The sequence below is a fragment of the Ovis canadensis genome, chromosome 3 (genome assembly GCF_042477335.2).
Source record: "Ovis canadensis isolate MfBH-ARS-UI-01 breed Bighorn chromosome 3, ARS-UI_OviCan_v2, whole genome shotgun sequence".
Taxonomy (NCBI): Eukaryota; Metazoa; Chordata; class Mammalia; order Artiodactyla; family Bovidae; genus Ovis; species Ovis canadensis.
In genome coordinates this window covers 68,561,198-68,577,549 of record NC_091247.1, presented here as the reverse complement: position 1 = coordinate 68,577,549, position 16,352 = coordinate 68,561,198, and the positions used below count along the sequence as shown (strand labels likewise).

Here is a 16,352-nt window from a genome sequence, read left to right as displayed (position 1 = left end):
CAGATTCCACATATAAGGGATGTCGTATGTTATTTCTCCTTCTCTATCTGACTTACTTCTAATCCTTAATAGGATGAAATATAGTGAGAAAAGACCAAACTTTTTCAACGGCAATTACACATATAGATAATGGATATAGATAATTATAGAAATATGTAATGGCCTTAATATTGATGTTAGCAGCAAAATTTTTGTCTTGAGATATGCAGGTGAGAGGATATTTGTCTATTAGCAGAAAAATTAACAAGAACTATATGTCATGCGTGGTACCTCAGTTTGTGTGACTACTATTAAGCAATAGAATCCTTTTGTTTAATAATTTGTAGAAAGAGTCTCTAAAATCTAAATTTTATAATTCCATATGTTAATAACATCAATTAACATTTACTGAAAACCTGCTATGTGTCAGGCACAGATGTAAATGATTTATTCATTCAGTCCTCACAAACTGTATTAGAATTGCAATTTTATAAATTAAACTCAAGAACTTTAAAGAGTATCTTTTAGGTTTTCATAGGAAATGATACAAGGATACCCATTTTGGAGTATGAGAGTTTGATCTAGAAAAGATTAGGAACACCTCATACTCAGCATTTATTGGTGCTCACTTTGGGTCAGGTGCAGTTCTTACCTATTCACAGAAGTCAGTTTAACAGTAACTTCGGGATGTATCATTATCACAAGTTTACTAAAGATGAAACTAAGGAGTAATAAGAATAACTGATCTCTTAACAACTGAAATTTTAAAATCTATTATTTCCTTTATTTTTTTATACTAGAAAAAACTAAAATTTACCTTTTAGTTGTTCCTCTGTATCTAATCTAATCTTATTAATAGCTTCATCTCTGGAAATCTAAAAGAAAGTTGAAGTTCAGTTGTTATATATGGCTTTTGTATTTAACATTTCTATTTTTAAAATTACTATACAGTTAACACTTTGTAATAGTAATCAGATTTCCCTAATGGTAATTTGTAAGAAATAGTACCTGTTTAATTCATTTAAATGTATTCACACACTGCCCTTTTCATAAAAATATGACAAATATTCATAAACAAAATTGTATGAGCTATGACAAAAAAGAATTCCCAGAACAATTATATAAACAAAATTCAGGTATACCTACTTTATCATGTTCATGATCTGTAAAAACTGTGTAGAGTTTTTCCATGGCGAGTCTATTTTAAGCAAAAAGTAAAGGTCAGCATAATATGTAGAAACATTAGGCAGTGTTCATTATAAACAAGACTGAAATATTTAACAGGCTAAAATACTTAACATTTCATAATTAAAAATATGTATTTATTGCTCTGTAACACTGCTAATCTGTTTACTATTTATGATGAAGTGAAAGTTGCTCAGTTATGTCCAACTCTTTGCGACCCCATGGACTATACAGTCCATGGGAATTCTCCAGACCAAATACTGGAGTGGATAGCTGTTCCCTTCTCCAGGGGATCTTCCCAGCCCAGGGTTCAAACCCAGGTCTCCTGCATTGCAGGCAGATTCTTTACCAGCTGAGCCACAAGGGAAGGAGAACACAAATTTCTTTCTCCTCACGTATTAGGGGAATCACTCACACATACCTTCCCTTAACTGTTCAATTAATTTCATCTTAGATTTTTCTCTCTTCACTCACTTTCATGGAACCAGCTGCCTTTTTTTTTTTTTCCCTATGCATTTTGGCTGTTATTGCAGATAACCCTGTGATTGGGTAGTGTTAATCTCTAATCTCTAAGTAATGGCTGTGAGACTCATACTAAGAGAAGTATGAACTTTTTCAGTTTATTTCAAATGAAATAATTCTCTGGTCATTCATTCATAATTTATGAGTACTTTATGTACAGGCACTAATATAAGGACTGGGCATATAGTGGTGGCTGTATTTGAGAACCTCAACAGTTTCCTTAGATATTCAAATATCTTTTGCTTTATACTCTTCTTCCTTGACAGAGAGAGAGGAGAATTATCTTAATTTTGACAAGTACACTCACTCTCCCCTTTCCTTTAAGATTTAAACTTAGGTCCTTGAAGAGAGATGTAGGTTTATCCTTCTAAAAGCATTAGACTGCTATTTATGGCAATGACTATTAAAATAGAAAGCTGGTATTTAGGAAGTACGTATGGACAGTGCTTCTATGAGAAGTTATTTCTGAGAGGAAATTAAATTTGGTGATACGTTCATATTTTCTTACTTATGAGCGTGTTTGACAATCTCTGGCGAAGGGACGAATAACTTCTGAGGTGTCCTCTTGGTAACACCATTTTCTTTTACCAACTGCTGGATGCCCTGAATTATTTGTTGTGTATGTTTTACTCCCACTTTGATAGCATGGCAAAAGTCCTGCTGTAAAATATTCTCTGCAGAGGCTTCCAACATGACTAAAAAGAAAAAAAAAAACAACAACAAGACTGCCACTGAACCTTTTACCAATTTTCAAATGTTTCAGATTTGAATTTTCAAATATCAATTTTACCATTTTCAAAGACCATGACATAACAAATACTACAGATCAATTTTCTACCTTTTTGATTTCTCTCCTCAGAATTAACACAATTCTAAAATATAAACAGTAGTAAATGAATAAAGAAACCTTGATATTTGAAGTTAAGTATATATTCTTCATAAATTTACTGAGGAATTTCTCATTAAAAAAATGAAACAGAAAATGAAATGTGCACACAATTTTTTGTAACAGCTCTATAAGATATAATTAAAATATCATAAAATTCCATCCTTTAACATATACAACTGCATCTATTTTAAAAATGTATTTAAATTGAAAATTTTAAATATTAGCACAGTAGGTGTCCAATAACATTTCCTGTTTAACAGTTATTTGATGTGACCTCTCTCTTAATTTGGTCCTTGTCACATTTTCTAATTCTTGCCTGGGTCAGGAAATCTTTGCAGTGATATTGTTTCAAGTTAGCAAACTAGAGGACCCAAGCTACTACCATAAAATGGTTGTTTTTAGTTTTGTAAAGTATAACTCCTGTGGAAAGCAGGCAAGCTCCAAAGTAAGGCTTCTAGCATTTTAGCTTTGGTTTCTATAAGGCTGAATATGTGTGCCATTTCTGGCAGGTATCTCTCAACTTGTCCAAAGTCTAAGATCATGTAATGCATAGCTACCATCAAACTAGTGTGTTTAACCACATCATGTCATTAAGATTTATTATGGCTAAAAAGTCATAATGACTCACTTCTAAAAAGTCACTTCTAAGGCTTCTAAGCATAATCAAGAATGGAAAAAAAAAATCTTATATGCTTTACATGTTGGAATTACATCAGTCAGCTGAAGCAGATCTGTAAAACTATAACGGAAGATCTAACATTTCTGTCACTGCTGTCTTGGAAAGAGGAGAAAGATGGCAGGGCTGAAAAGTACTGGGGGAAAAATAGCTGGAAATTTCCCCAATTTGGTAGAAACATAAACCTGCATATTCAAGAAGCTGAATAAACCCTACATAGAATAACCCAAGAAAAGACATATCATAATTAAACTTCTGATAACCAAAGACAAAGGAAAAAAAATCTTGAAACCAGCTAGAGAAAAATGACACCATACCAATGTGGGAAAAGCAATTCAAACAACAGCAAATTTATCATCAGAAACCATGGAGGCCAGAAGGAAGAGGCATAATATCTTTCAGGTGTTGAAAGAGAAGAACGGTCAACCTAGAATCCTATTCCCAGTGAAAATATTTAAGAGTGAAGGAGAAATCAAAACTCTTAGATATAGGAGAAAGAAGAAAATGTGTCACCCTGAAATGGCTAAAGAAAGGTCTCTAAACAGAAAGAAAACAATAAAGGAAGAAACCATGTTAAGAACGTATTAAGCAGAAATATGGGTAAATACAACACACTGGAATACTTGTCTGCAATTTTCTAAACTGTCTGATGGTTAAAGCAGAAATTGTAACACTTCCCTGTTGTGGTTCTAAATGTAGAGAAATATTAAACAAATATACATGGAGGAGGATGAAGGGAGGTTAGGTTTCAGTTGTTCACTTGAGGCACAAAGAAGCTTCCTCTGATACCATGATATGGAGATGGTTATAGCCTTTCTCTTATCTGTGTTCCCATGACATCTCCTCTCCCTTTCACAGAATTGGAGATTTCAAAACATGCATTTAATGTATGTAAACTGTACCTCAGCAAATTAATTTTAAAAAGAGCATAGGAACAGGTCAGAACAACAGTTGGAAGGCTGCCTATTGGGTTTCTGCATGCTGCAGATACAGTAAAGATCCTTGGTTCATTCCTCCAGTATCTCTTTAAAATTAGAGTGGTTCAGACACAAAGGCAGATAAAGGTATATGACCATTTAGAAGACGGTTTATTTTGCATCTTAACAGTAATATTAACCACTTGCTTACTAGGTTCTAGGTACTATGTGGGGTACTCTACAAACCTTGACTCTAATCTTCATAATGGTCCTATAAAGTAGCCAAATCAATTCACTAAAAAATTAGTAAATTTCTTTTCTTACTAATTTTGCTGAAAGTTACTAACTTTCAGCAGAAAAATTTCAGATATAGACCAAGTGAACTTCAAATAGCAAACCAACACTCTACTCAGGGCCCTTTTTGAGATGCTCAAATATAATGTAGGGGTCATTCATTATTCACAGCCTCCCCAAATCTTTAGAATCTTCTCTATATGGTGATAGTTCCCCACCTTCTCAGTGGGCACACATCTTTTTACTATTCCTCCTGGTCTCTTGTCCCTGCCTCTTTTTTCCCCTCCTGCCTGTAAGTAAGTTAAGTTGGCTAGAGTTCTGTTAGCTAGAGTTCTGGAATCCCATGATCAGACAAGCCTGGCAGGCTGCAATCCATGGGTTGCAAGAGTTGTACTCAACGACTATACCACCACTGGTAGCCAGTACATAACCATGAAGATGTGGGCAACACCCTAAGCACAGCAGAGTGGAAAAGCTATAAAACGATCTAGATTTCTTAAGACATTAGGGGAGCTGCTGTAACTGTCCTGGACTCATTATCTCTGAATTTTTGTTACTTGAGAAGAAATAAGTTCCCATCTTGTTTAAGCCTTGTTATTTAGTTTCACCACACAATTCCTAACTACCATGTAGATAATACACAATTCCTCTTTCATGTATTTTGTCTATCATCTGGTTCTAAGTCATTATGAACATTCCAAAAGCAGCAGCTGGAAATGAGGTATTTTACATGTTAACTGAACAAAAAAAGCACTAAAAGTTTAATACATTTACATTTCATCAAAATGTTCACACATCAGAAGATTCTGTGTCAAAAAGTTCCAGACAACAAATATCAGGTAGCAGGATAAACTAAGAGACCTTAATTTATTTGTCCAAGGTTGCATGGTTAACTATGGCAGATTCTCGGTTTCAAACCCAAGTCATTTTGACTGTTAAAGGCTATTCCCCTTCAATAGAATTAGCCTCTGATTTTTGTTTATGTTGATTATGGCATTTTAGTTGGAAGGAGTAAAGGTGACCCATGGTCCAGTGCATATCTTTATCATGAGTTTCCTATGAGGAAATATGATACCTCTTTCTCAGAGGACAACAGGCTTCGAATGACTGCATTAACTAAATTAACATATTTAATAAAACAATTAATTTACTACCAGATTTAAAACTTCAAATTTTAGACTAGCTTATCAGTCTAAAAATAATTACTAAAATTATCTTAATAAAGATTTTTGCATTTCAATTAGTTATATAACATTCTATAATTCTAGGTATTGTTTGACATGATGCAAGAGCACTACCAAAATGGGGCAGCAATAAAACAAAACAAAAACTTTTATGGCTAATTAACAAAATACACATACATTTTTAGAAGCCAAAACCTGTACATAAAATCCAGAACAAATCTACCACATAAACTACTTACCAATCTGACTTTTAGGTGCTCCAGTAACCACTAAATTTAAAGTACTGTTAGCCATTTCTTTTCGTGTTGGGTTAACTACACATTCTCCATCAATCATTCCTATTCGTACTGCCCCTAAAATATATTAAAATATTGGCAATTGTTTAATAAAAACTCAGTTTTCAAGACATTCCAGTAATGGCTTCAATCCGTATCTTCAATTGTGACCATCTTCTGGCCTCACTGGGTGACTCAAGTTCAGCATTCATCTCAGTGGTCTTTTCCTAGTCTTGACTGTATTTTCTCTTAAGACAAGTGCTTACCTTCTGATCCTACTAAGGTACAGCATAAATATCAGTGACCCCTGAGAAACCCTCTCTGACACCTAACTACACAAATATAAACCTGCCCTTCTCTATCATTTTCTTAACACTCTGACTATACTTTTATAGTATTGTTTATAAAAAATTGTTTCACTCATGCTGAAACCAAGAACTGTCTCATTCATCTTTGTACTACTGATACCTAGTCTGCCTTAGTTTTTTCATTGCTAAGTCCAATATTGGGCATTTAGGACACAATAATTATTTACCTGAGAAATCATTTGTATATTGCATGAATACAACTTACATGAGCTATAAGTTACAAACAAGTTTATATTTCAATATTATCTTGAGAGAGTGTGTTTCCTGACAATTTCTCAGTCCAAAAATAGAGAAATTCTTCAAACAGAAGAGGCAACTAAGAAGTCACAGAATCTGAGAACATAAAATAATCTCTAACACATAACATATTGCTATAAGAAACAAAACCCAAAGCAAAGAGAAAAGTTTCTTAAAAGATCTGAAAGGACTCTTCTTAGAATGTCATCTAATCAGACTCCCCAAGAAACAGTAAATCAAAGTTAACAAATCTATGTCCTTGCTATAGCATGCTCACTCCAATTTTTTGAAAAAAAAAAAAAAAAAAAAAAAAAAAAGTTTCTTCAGTGCTCTTAGCCAAAAAGCTGAGAAGTGATAGAAAAAATGTTTTTTATTTTCAAATCCTAACTTACCAATAGGTCCATTCCAAGGAATATCTGATAATGAGAGGGCTACAGAAGCTTTAAAAAAGAAAGAAAATAACAGCTGAAATAAAAATATTTCATTGCTTAAAAAAGAAAATTAATAGTAATAATTTTAATCTTTATTTTTATACTTACCACCATTAATTGCCAGGACATCAGGTTCATTAACACCATCTACTGCTAACAGATTACAAAGGATCTAATGCAAGGGAAAAAAATGCAAAGCACTAAAAAAAAAATCTACTTGATGTGGGAGGATTATCATTTGGAATAACATTTTGGCCTAAAATATAGGAAAACTATATGATATGGTTCAAAGCAAAAGCTTTGTAGTCAAACCCCTTATTTCTATCACTTAACTACATGCTTGACTACAGAAAAAATTACTTAAATTAAGCCTCAACAGTTTCCTCATCTTTAAAAGGGAAAAATAATGGTATCTTCCTTAAAAGTTCTTAGGAAAATTATAGGAAATACTGTGTATAAATTATTTACAGTACTGAGCAGTAAATGTTAGTTAGCTATGTTAGTAAATGTTACATAAAAATATTGTTGTCTTCTGTTTGTTAAGCACAGACAAATTACATTGTAATAATATGCTTATGTCATGTACTTAGGAAAATAACTTCTTGAAGTAGTGACATTCTAACAAAGGAATATTTGCAAGGCATATTTATTTTTTTCACACATAAAATAGTTAATTAAAGTATATAAATGGGTCATTATTACAAAAGAAGGTATTATTCAGAAAGTAACAAAATATAACAAAGTAGAGGTTTAGAGAACCCAATGATAAAAAACAGGTAATAAAGACTAGTTGACAGTCCTTGTCTGTTACTAATATGACCTTCGGGGCCCAGTCTGAACTGTCCCCACCCACCTCAATTACTCTAACCTTTTTTCAAATTTACCAATTTCTTTCCTGCCCAAGGATTTTGTGCTTCCTGTTCCATCTTCCTCTACTCCTACATTGGTTAATTCCTACTCATAATTCAGGTATCAGCTCATATTGATACCAAATAAATGTTAGGTTTTAAAAACTAATGTAAACTGCAGCAGCATCACCAAAAATTCTTATTTTATACTGTTAAAATGTTGGGCCTAGGAAGTATTAAATAGAGATTACATCTTTTTTTTTTTTCTTTACTGACCTGGAAACAAATAAACCTAAAACAGAACATACCTGTGTATCATAAAAGTAGCCAGCTGGAAAGAGAGGTCTAATTGAACGATCTGCCAAAAGAAAAAAAAAAAAAGAGATTAAATTGTTACTAGCAGAAGTTGCTTCACAATTCAAAACTTTTCCCCCATTAAAGACCAAGCTAAAAAGTAATGTAACTAGCCATTTAATAAAGCAAAACAATAACAACAAAAACAAAACCCTTGGACTAATTTACTCACAGGGACACAGATAAATATTAATATACACCAGATCCTAAAGATGAAAAACTAGCAGGACAGGAGCACCCAATTGTAAAATTGGGGAGCAACTTTTCATTCTGGTTCCACAGACATCAGAATTCATTGCTTGCTGCTGCTGCTGCTAAGTCGCTTCAGTCGTGTCTAACTCTGTGCGACCCCATAGATGGCAGCCCACCAGGCTCCCCCGTCCCTGGGAGTCTCCAGGCAAGAACACTGGAGTCGGTTGCCATTTCCTTCTCCAATGCATGAAAGTGAAAAATGAAAGTAAAGTCGCTCAGTCGTGCCCGACTCTTGGCGACCGCATGGACTGCAGCCTACCAGGCTCCTTCGTCCATGGGATTTTCCAGGCAAGAGTACTGGAGTGGGTTGCCATTGCCTTCTCCAACTGTTATTTATTTATTTAAGCAGAAGAAAGAGGCTTCAGACCAACAGCACACCAAAATAAAACCCTTCCTTGGAATTCTGTGTCTGATGAGTGCGTATAAATATACATAAAGTAGAACTTTTGGTTAGAAGAACTATAAACTACAAATGATCCCATGATATTTAAGGATATCAAAGATTTGAAAAATCATAAACATATTTCAGTAGTTGATGAATACAACGCTTTCAGGAATTACTACGATGAACATACAAATGAAAAATACTTAGGTTCAACAGAGTAGAGGTGTGGGCCACAGAATTTATATGATTAATAGAGATTCATTCATTTGGTCAACAATATTGGTTGCAATATTTGCCTATTTTGTTCCAGGGAGTATGCTAGGTATAGGGGATTCAGTATTAAACAAAAATTTTTTTCTCATGAAGCCCACATTTGAATCGGGGATACAAAAAGTAAATAATCTTAGGTTGTGTTAATGTAATGAAGAAAATTTAAGACAGATTATAGAACACAGATGGAAGAGAAGAGATACTAACACAGGTATATATATCAGAGGCCATAATATCTTACCTATTACTCGACTTGTAAGAATTTCTTTATCAGAAGATCCAATCTCTCTTCTGAGATAGTTTGTGGGAATCCTACCTGCTGCAGCAGCCTTCTGTCTATAGTCAACCTGAAAGAGCGAAGGAAAAAAAAATGCTGTTCATTTGACTGACTTTTGTAGTGGCAGATTTTCCCCAAGAAATTACTATAGAGATACAATTGTCCTGAGGTTGCCAACAACATATTCCAGACTAAGAGTGAATATCTTGCTTACTTTTAGTGTTTTGTATCTCTTAGAGAAAGGAGAGGTGACAGAAATAGTCAGTAAATTGATTTTTTTAAAAGCCTTCCACTACCCAGTTAGATGACTGTGTAGACTCAATACTTCCCACAGTAGCTTATCCTGGTCAAGTTTAACACTGCCTTTTTTTGTGTCAACTCTGTAACTGCATTCCCCTTATCATAAGAAAAGAAGCCATAAAATACTATTTTCACCAAAAATATACTTGTAGACTCATACAAAGGGAAATCTACAAAAGCAATGAATTCACTGCTTACTAAACATCAAAGTACTTGTGCACTTCCACTGTTTCTGTCAACTTGATAAACCTGGATCTTATGATGACCACTGATATAATGACTGAATATCAAACAATTAAGGAAAATCCTTTATTGTGCAAAGTTTACAATTTGTACTCACTAGACATTGGACAAAAATATTACAATTCTATATTTATTCTATATTACAGTTCAGAAAAATCAGCAAATACTTACCACCAAAGGCATGAATTGGGAAGGTGAAGGTTTTGTTTTACTGACTGCTGTGACCATCACTGCAGTGTCACCTGACTTAAACATAAACAACAACACTGGTAAATTCCTTTAAAATTAGATATTAACATATAAGCAGTTATTCATATAAGACTGAATCCTCCCTCAGTTAAACCCAAGGAAAGAGAATTGTTATTCTGTGACACTGTGACTATGAACATAATTATTCACAAGCCGTCCAATCTTAATCACTTCTGCATAATCATGATCTATATTAGAACAGTCACTAAGTTTTTCAAAAGTAACAGAACTAAAAGGGAAAAGGCTCACTGATAGCTTAGTCACATCCAATCATATTTTCTACTTCTTATTAGGAAATTTAGGCTATAAATAAAGAAAAAATTATTACTATTGAAGAAACCAGTAAAATTACTTTCTCTAAAAGAGCATTATAGAATTTATTAACAGAATAAATTAGAACCCCAAGTTTGGAAGAGACCTTAAAGGTCATTTAGTATACTTAGTCCTCTGACTCCCTGCTTGTCTGGAATGATTCTGACACTCCAAATGGTCTGAATTAATTTCCAGTACCAGAATTCTAAGAAGTTACATGATGTTATGAAGATATTCAGTACCAGTCTCTATAAACATTTTTAGGGTGAAAATTTAACAATTTGGACTTTTTACCTGTACTACAGCAGAGCCATCTGCAAATCTGGCCAGTTTTCCAGAGGATATTTCTAATTTTCTGTTCAAAATAAAAATCCAATACAAAAGGACTTAGGTCATTAATACAATTCCTAACTTAGAATAAATCAATCAAAGATTTAAAGAACCAAAGGTCCCATAGGCCCCCAACTACCAACAAACAAACAAACAAACAAAAAAGGGACAGAGCTCACTATCATTACCAAAGATTCAAGGGGAGGTTAAGATCTCCTTTAGAAAAAATACAGAAACCGAGGCACAGAAGTAATCTGAATGACAGTATTTCTGAAGGGAAGAAGCTCCTTTCTTAAGGTTAATTTCCCATTTATCACATCTTTTCTCTCCTGTCTTACCACTCTTGCCTTACCACTCTTGCCTTGTTGACTAAAGTAGCCTTTTAACACACAAACTTTATCATTTCTCTCCTTAATTCCTTTAAAATCTCCCTCATTGCCTTTAAAATATAAACTCCAAAACTTCCAACAGAAACTTGCATGTTCTACAACAGTGCCAAGATAACTCAGTGGGGGAAAGAAACAGTCTTTTCAACCAATAGTGCTGGGACAACTGGATATCCATATGCAAAGAAGTTAATAAACGTTGGACCCTTTCCTCATATTATAAATAAAAATTAACTCAAAATGGATTATTGACATAAATGTAAAAATTAAGACTGTAATACTCTAAGAAAAAAATACAGGAGTAAATCTTCATAAACCTGGGTTACACCACATCTTCCTATAGATGACATCAAAAGCACAAATAAAAAAGAAAAAAAATAGATAAATCTGACAATCAAAATTAAAAACTTTCATGCTACAAAGGACATCATCAACAAAGTGAAAGAAAATCTACAGAATAGCAGAAAGTATTTGGAAATCATATACCTGATAAGGGACTTGTATCTAGAATATGTAAAGAATGCTTACAACTCAAAAATAAAAAGAAACCCAATTTTATAAACTGGTAAAGGATTTCAATCAATGTTTCTTCAAGGAAGATCAACAGTACTGCATGAAAATACGTTCAACATCATTAGCCGCTAAGGAAATACAAATCAAAACCACAATGAGATACTATTCACATCTAGTAGGATGGTTATGATGGGTATGTGTTGATGGGCATGTGGAGAAATTGGCAGTCTCATACACTGCTGACTAAAATGTAAAATGGTGCACCTGCTTTGGGAAATAATCTGGCAATTCCTCAAAAGATAAAACACAGAAGTACCCCAGATGTTCTCAAACACAGGCTTGGATTAACAGTCAAATACCAAATCCTCCCACTTTCTTTGTTCTTTCTGTTGATCTACACAATGTCTCCTTTAGGTGTCCCAGACCACCCACCAGATAGTTCTGCCTTGGTGACTGACCTAATTTAAACTTTTTTCCCGCTAGGTGGTTACTTTCCATTATGTCTCATGATTTCAGCTGGTGTCTGACAGACACGTAATTTTTTCCTGTATTTCATGGTGATTTTACCTCTTATCAATTTGCTTGCCAATATTTTAATGTATAAAATACCTCCAAATATAAGATTGTTAACATATCAGTGGCTTCTGGAATTGGAACTGGATGGCTATGAACCGTATGAGAAGATTTTTGAGCTTTTAAAATATTGAACGATGTCAGTGAATACCTAAATCAAAATATACTTTTGAAAAAAATAGTAAAAAGGATAAGAAGAGAAAGGAGGTTCTACTGGTGGGCACAAGAGTAGGACGAGATAGCTTAGGAAGAGAGAAGGGAAAAGAGGAGCTATCTGCCACAGGAAGTAGAACTCCAGGGAGAGAGAGATGCAAGTATTTTTGGAGACACTTGCAAAATGGTATAGCTTCCTCTAAGAAAAATTCAGTAGTTCAAAACTCACGCTACTCCACCCCTACTCCAGCAAAAACAAAACAAACACCCACCTTTATGATTTAGCCTTGCCTTTGCTGCCAAACTCATACTTCACTTTTCACTCCATCCACAGTGAGTTATTTGTAGCTAGTCAATACACTCTCTCACTTCTCTGCAATTGCACTTGCCATTTTCTCTGCTACTTTCTCCTTGCTAATTCCTTTTTGCGTTTCAGGATTCACCTTCAACAGCAAGCTTTACAGTGGGATAAACACCCCTTTGTGCTCCTTCAGCACGCTATTCATACCTTTCCCACAAACTGATTTTCTTAGCACTGAATCTGTGTTCTTCCTCATCAGACTATCTCTAGTTGCCTTGGAACTCAATATAGTAAATGCTCAATAACTTGCTGAAATGAAAATTACTACAAAGTTTATTGTGTGTAGTAAAGACGTTTACCACAATAGTATACAACCTTCTAGGACATTGTAAAGGATACACATAGCAAGTATCAAGTTGGTGGTACAAAGCAGTCACCCAAAAAAGTTTGTTGCAAACTTATGACAAAGAAAATAATTGACCCAGCAGGTATGATATTTATGAATCTCACTGCTACAACACATGACACAGGTTTAAAAAGAGGTTACAAAAAAAAAATCCCAGTTGACTAATAAATGAGATTCAAAGTAGACTATTATGAAAAATTTGGAGGGCAAACCTAACCTTGTTGTTTTGAGTCCCTGCTGCTGCTGCTAAGTCACTTCAGTCGTGTCCTACTCTGTGCAACCCCACAGACGGCAGCCCACCAGGCTCCCCTGTCCCTGGGAGTCTCCAGGCAAGAACACTGGAGTGGGTTGCCATTTCCTTCTCCAATGCATGAAAGTGAAAAGTGAAAGTGAAGTCGCTCAGTCATGTCTGCCTTAGTGACCCCATGGACTGCAGCCATCCATGGGATTTTCCAGGCAAGAGTACTGGAGTGGGGTGCCACTGCCTTCTCCTTTGAGTACCTAGTGCCTAACAGTAGCTGTCTGTGTATTGAAATGTTCTGGGACACTTCTTCATAGAAGAATAAAATTTCAGTCCTTGAAGAATGGAAGAGATATCTTTCCCCTCAAAATCAGAATCAAAGAATGCAAGAGGTGGAAAGAAAGACCTTAGAGATCATCTAGTCTCACAGTCTCTACAGCTCTTTTCTTTTTATAGTCTTTAACCTAACAACTTTTTTTTTTCCTACATTTTTAGAGGGTATGTAAATGCATATGATTATGTGACTGACACACAGTAGGCAAAACCAAAACACCCAGCTTTATGATTCGGTCTAAAATATTTATTATCTGACCCATTACAGAAAAAGTTTGCTGACTCTTGATCTAATAAAAGTCTCCTCATTCAGGGGAGTGGAAGGAGTGGTGACATGGTGACATAGCTTGTTCAAAGATCATTCAGTAAGTCAGGGAGGAAGTGTTGGATTCAAAGCCAGATTTTCTGATTTTTGTATGAATTAGGGTCAGCGTTTTTTAAAAAATACACGTGAAAAGTATATATAAAGTATTAGCAGTTTCATTTTTTAAAATGAATCCCATACTACTTTTATAAAAGTCGTTTTAGAAATGAATTCTGGGAAACAGACCCCAAGAGAAAGTATCAATCTGAAACACAAATTTAAAATCCACCTAGTCTCACAGGAGTAGCTTTGACCCTGAGAAAGTTACCTAAGCTTCTCTGAGCCTCTGTTGCTTTAACTATAAAATGAAAGTAATAGTACATTTACTACAGGCTTCCCAAGTGGCTCAGACCATAAAGAATTTGCCTGCAATTCAGGAGACCTGGGTTCCATCCCTGGGTTAGGAAGATCCCCTGCAGAAGGGAATGGCAACCCACTCCAGCAATCTTGCCTGGAGAATCCCATGGACAGAGGAGCCTGGTTGGGGTCGCAAAGAGTAGGACAGGACTAAGTGACTAACACTTGCACAGGCTTTAACAGAGTATCATATAACCAGCGTCAACAAACCGACTTTGTCCTTTCTTTCCTACCCAGAGTCATACGGGCCAAGCTTCTTAGCCAGTAAACTGGATTGAAGGACGTAAGCATCAATTGTTAACGCGTTATCTTTTTCATTTCATAGCGGAGGAATCACCAAAAGTAAAGAGAATGGAAATCAGGTGGGCAAACTCGGTTGGGGAAAAGAAGCTCGGAACAGGGAGAGAGGGAGGAAGAAGCAGCAAAGGGCACGGTACTGAGACAGCAAGAGAAGTAGGGGGATGGGGCTGGGGGTGCCAAGAAACAGGTTCCAAACGCGGAAAGGGAAATTTGTAACTTAGGTTTAGGGTAAAGAGACTTGGGTTGCCGGATTCGTACTCTAGGAAGTGAATGTACTCGGACCCGCCTTATTAAAGGACAGAGAACACACACAGTTCCTTACCTGCTGCCTAAATCCACGGCCACGGATCGCGGCCCGATGCCACCCCATAGTGCTCGCACCTGTAACTGGGTGAGTGTCCTATCCCGCCCTGGCAGACGGAGGGGACCATCGCCCAGAGGCCGCAGCCGGAGGCACGAGCAGCAATGCCTGCAGGCCGCCATGACACCTGGCACGCGATCAACCCGGGCCGCGCCCTGATTGGCTTAATCTGCAGATAGTGGGGCGGAGCCTGATGCAGTTTCGTTTCCGCGGTACCGAGGGGAACGCCGGGGAAGCGGATACCTGGCCGCTTTCTACGAAGCGTAGAGAGGGTCAAAACTATCTGAACGCAATTGAGACAACTCATCCTTTATTAGCCAATCAACAACAATTAGTAAAATGATGTGAGTTTTTGGTTTGTTTTTCATTTTTCTATCGTAGTTTAAAAGAGAATCTAAAATAGCACAAGTATTTAAAAGAGTATTGCAGTAATAGCAGTAATCAGAAAACACCTTGTTGTTATCTGGCTTCTGCCAGCTGAGAATTAGGAGAATTTGCGTAGTGGGCCATGGAAAGAGAACTTTCTGTCTTCCATCGTACCCCCTGGCTTTTATTTTATAAATTTCAAGCAACAAATATATTACTACTTTACCAAGGGAGTACCAAGTACCACCATAGGAGCCCAATTTATTTCTAGTAAGTTAATTTCACCTCTGGTTGACCTGTGTTATCATTTTATATATTATTATGCTCATTTTGGGTTCATTTCCATTTTAATATTTAGCAATTAATTTCTCTGTCTATTTTTGTCAAGTGTTAATACTTTCTAAACCAACTTGCCACTATTTTTTAAAAGTTTTGGATAATGAAAAAAAAGTTTTTGGAATTTGATTTGGTAAATTTCTAGGGGGTGGATAAATTTCTCCCACCCCTCTTAATCCAGTCTGTTGGAGAAATCTTTATATGGTTCATGGAATGAATCAAATGATTATTCTTCTGAGGATCATATTTCTCTTTTAAGGTCATAACCCTGTTCTCCAAAGAAATCCGAACAACAAATTGCTCTCAAGAGCAATTTCAATCACTGATTTGGAATTTCCATGTCAATAAAGGGATTACAGATAACTCTGTTTATAGGTATTTAATGTTAAAGTAGTTTTTGCTTCTTTTCTACCTTTTTCTTTACCTTGTGTTGCCAGTGTTTTCAAGACCAATCCACTGAAACCTGTCATAAGGACAAATCTATCAGAATCTACCTGCCACAATTCAACATGATTTTAGTTTTATAAATTAAGAATATTAAATCACCTTTTAGTAAAGGACCTAAATACTGTATAATACTTTTCA

General features: G+C 35.5%; 1 protein-coding gene across 4 annotated transcripts in view; it reads right to left on the bottom strand.

Moving 5' to 3' along the window:
* PNPT1 (polyribonucleotide nucleotidyltransferase 1) overlaps positions 1–15,682 on the bottom strand; it is a 40,631-nt gene extending 24,949 nt beyond the window's left edge. Inside the window, exons 1-11 of one of the 4 annotated variants that reach the window (XM_069583278.1) lie at positions 15,027–15,682; positions 10,742–10,802; positions 10,058–10,132; positions 9,308–9,413; positions 8,114–8,163; positions 7,066–7,129; positions 6,919–6,966; positions 5,886–5,999; positions 2,195–2,381; positions 1,126–1,177; positions 797–854 (exon numbers count right to left, since the gene is read on the bottom strand). In XM_069583278.1, coding sequence (XP_069439379.1) covers positions 797–854; positions 1,126–1,177; positions 2,195–2,381; positions 5,886–5,999; positions 6,919–6,966; positions 7,066–7,129; positions 8,114–8,163; positions 9,308–9,413; positions 10,058–10,132; positions 10,742–10,802; positions 15,027–15,187 — 976 coding nt within the window. In that variant the 5' untranslated portion in view covers positions 15,188–15,682. Of the gene's footprint in view, positions 1–796; positions 855–1,125; positions 1,178–2,194; positions 2,382–5,885; positions 6,000–6,918; positions 6,992–7,065; positions 7,130–8,113; positions 8,164–9,307; positions 9,414–10,057; positions 10,133–10,741; positions 10,803–15,026 lie in introns of all 4 variants that reach the window. The other 3 variants (XM_069583281.1, XM_069583279.1, XM_069583280.1) reach the window with 3 other exon arrangements.
* Between the last annotated feature and the right edge of the window lie 670 nt (positions 15,683–16,352).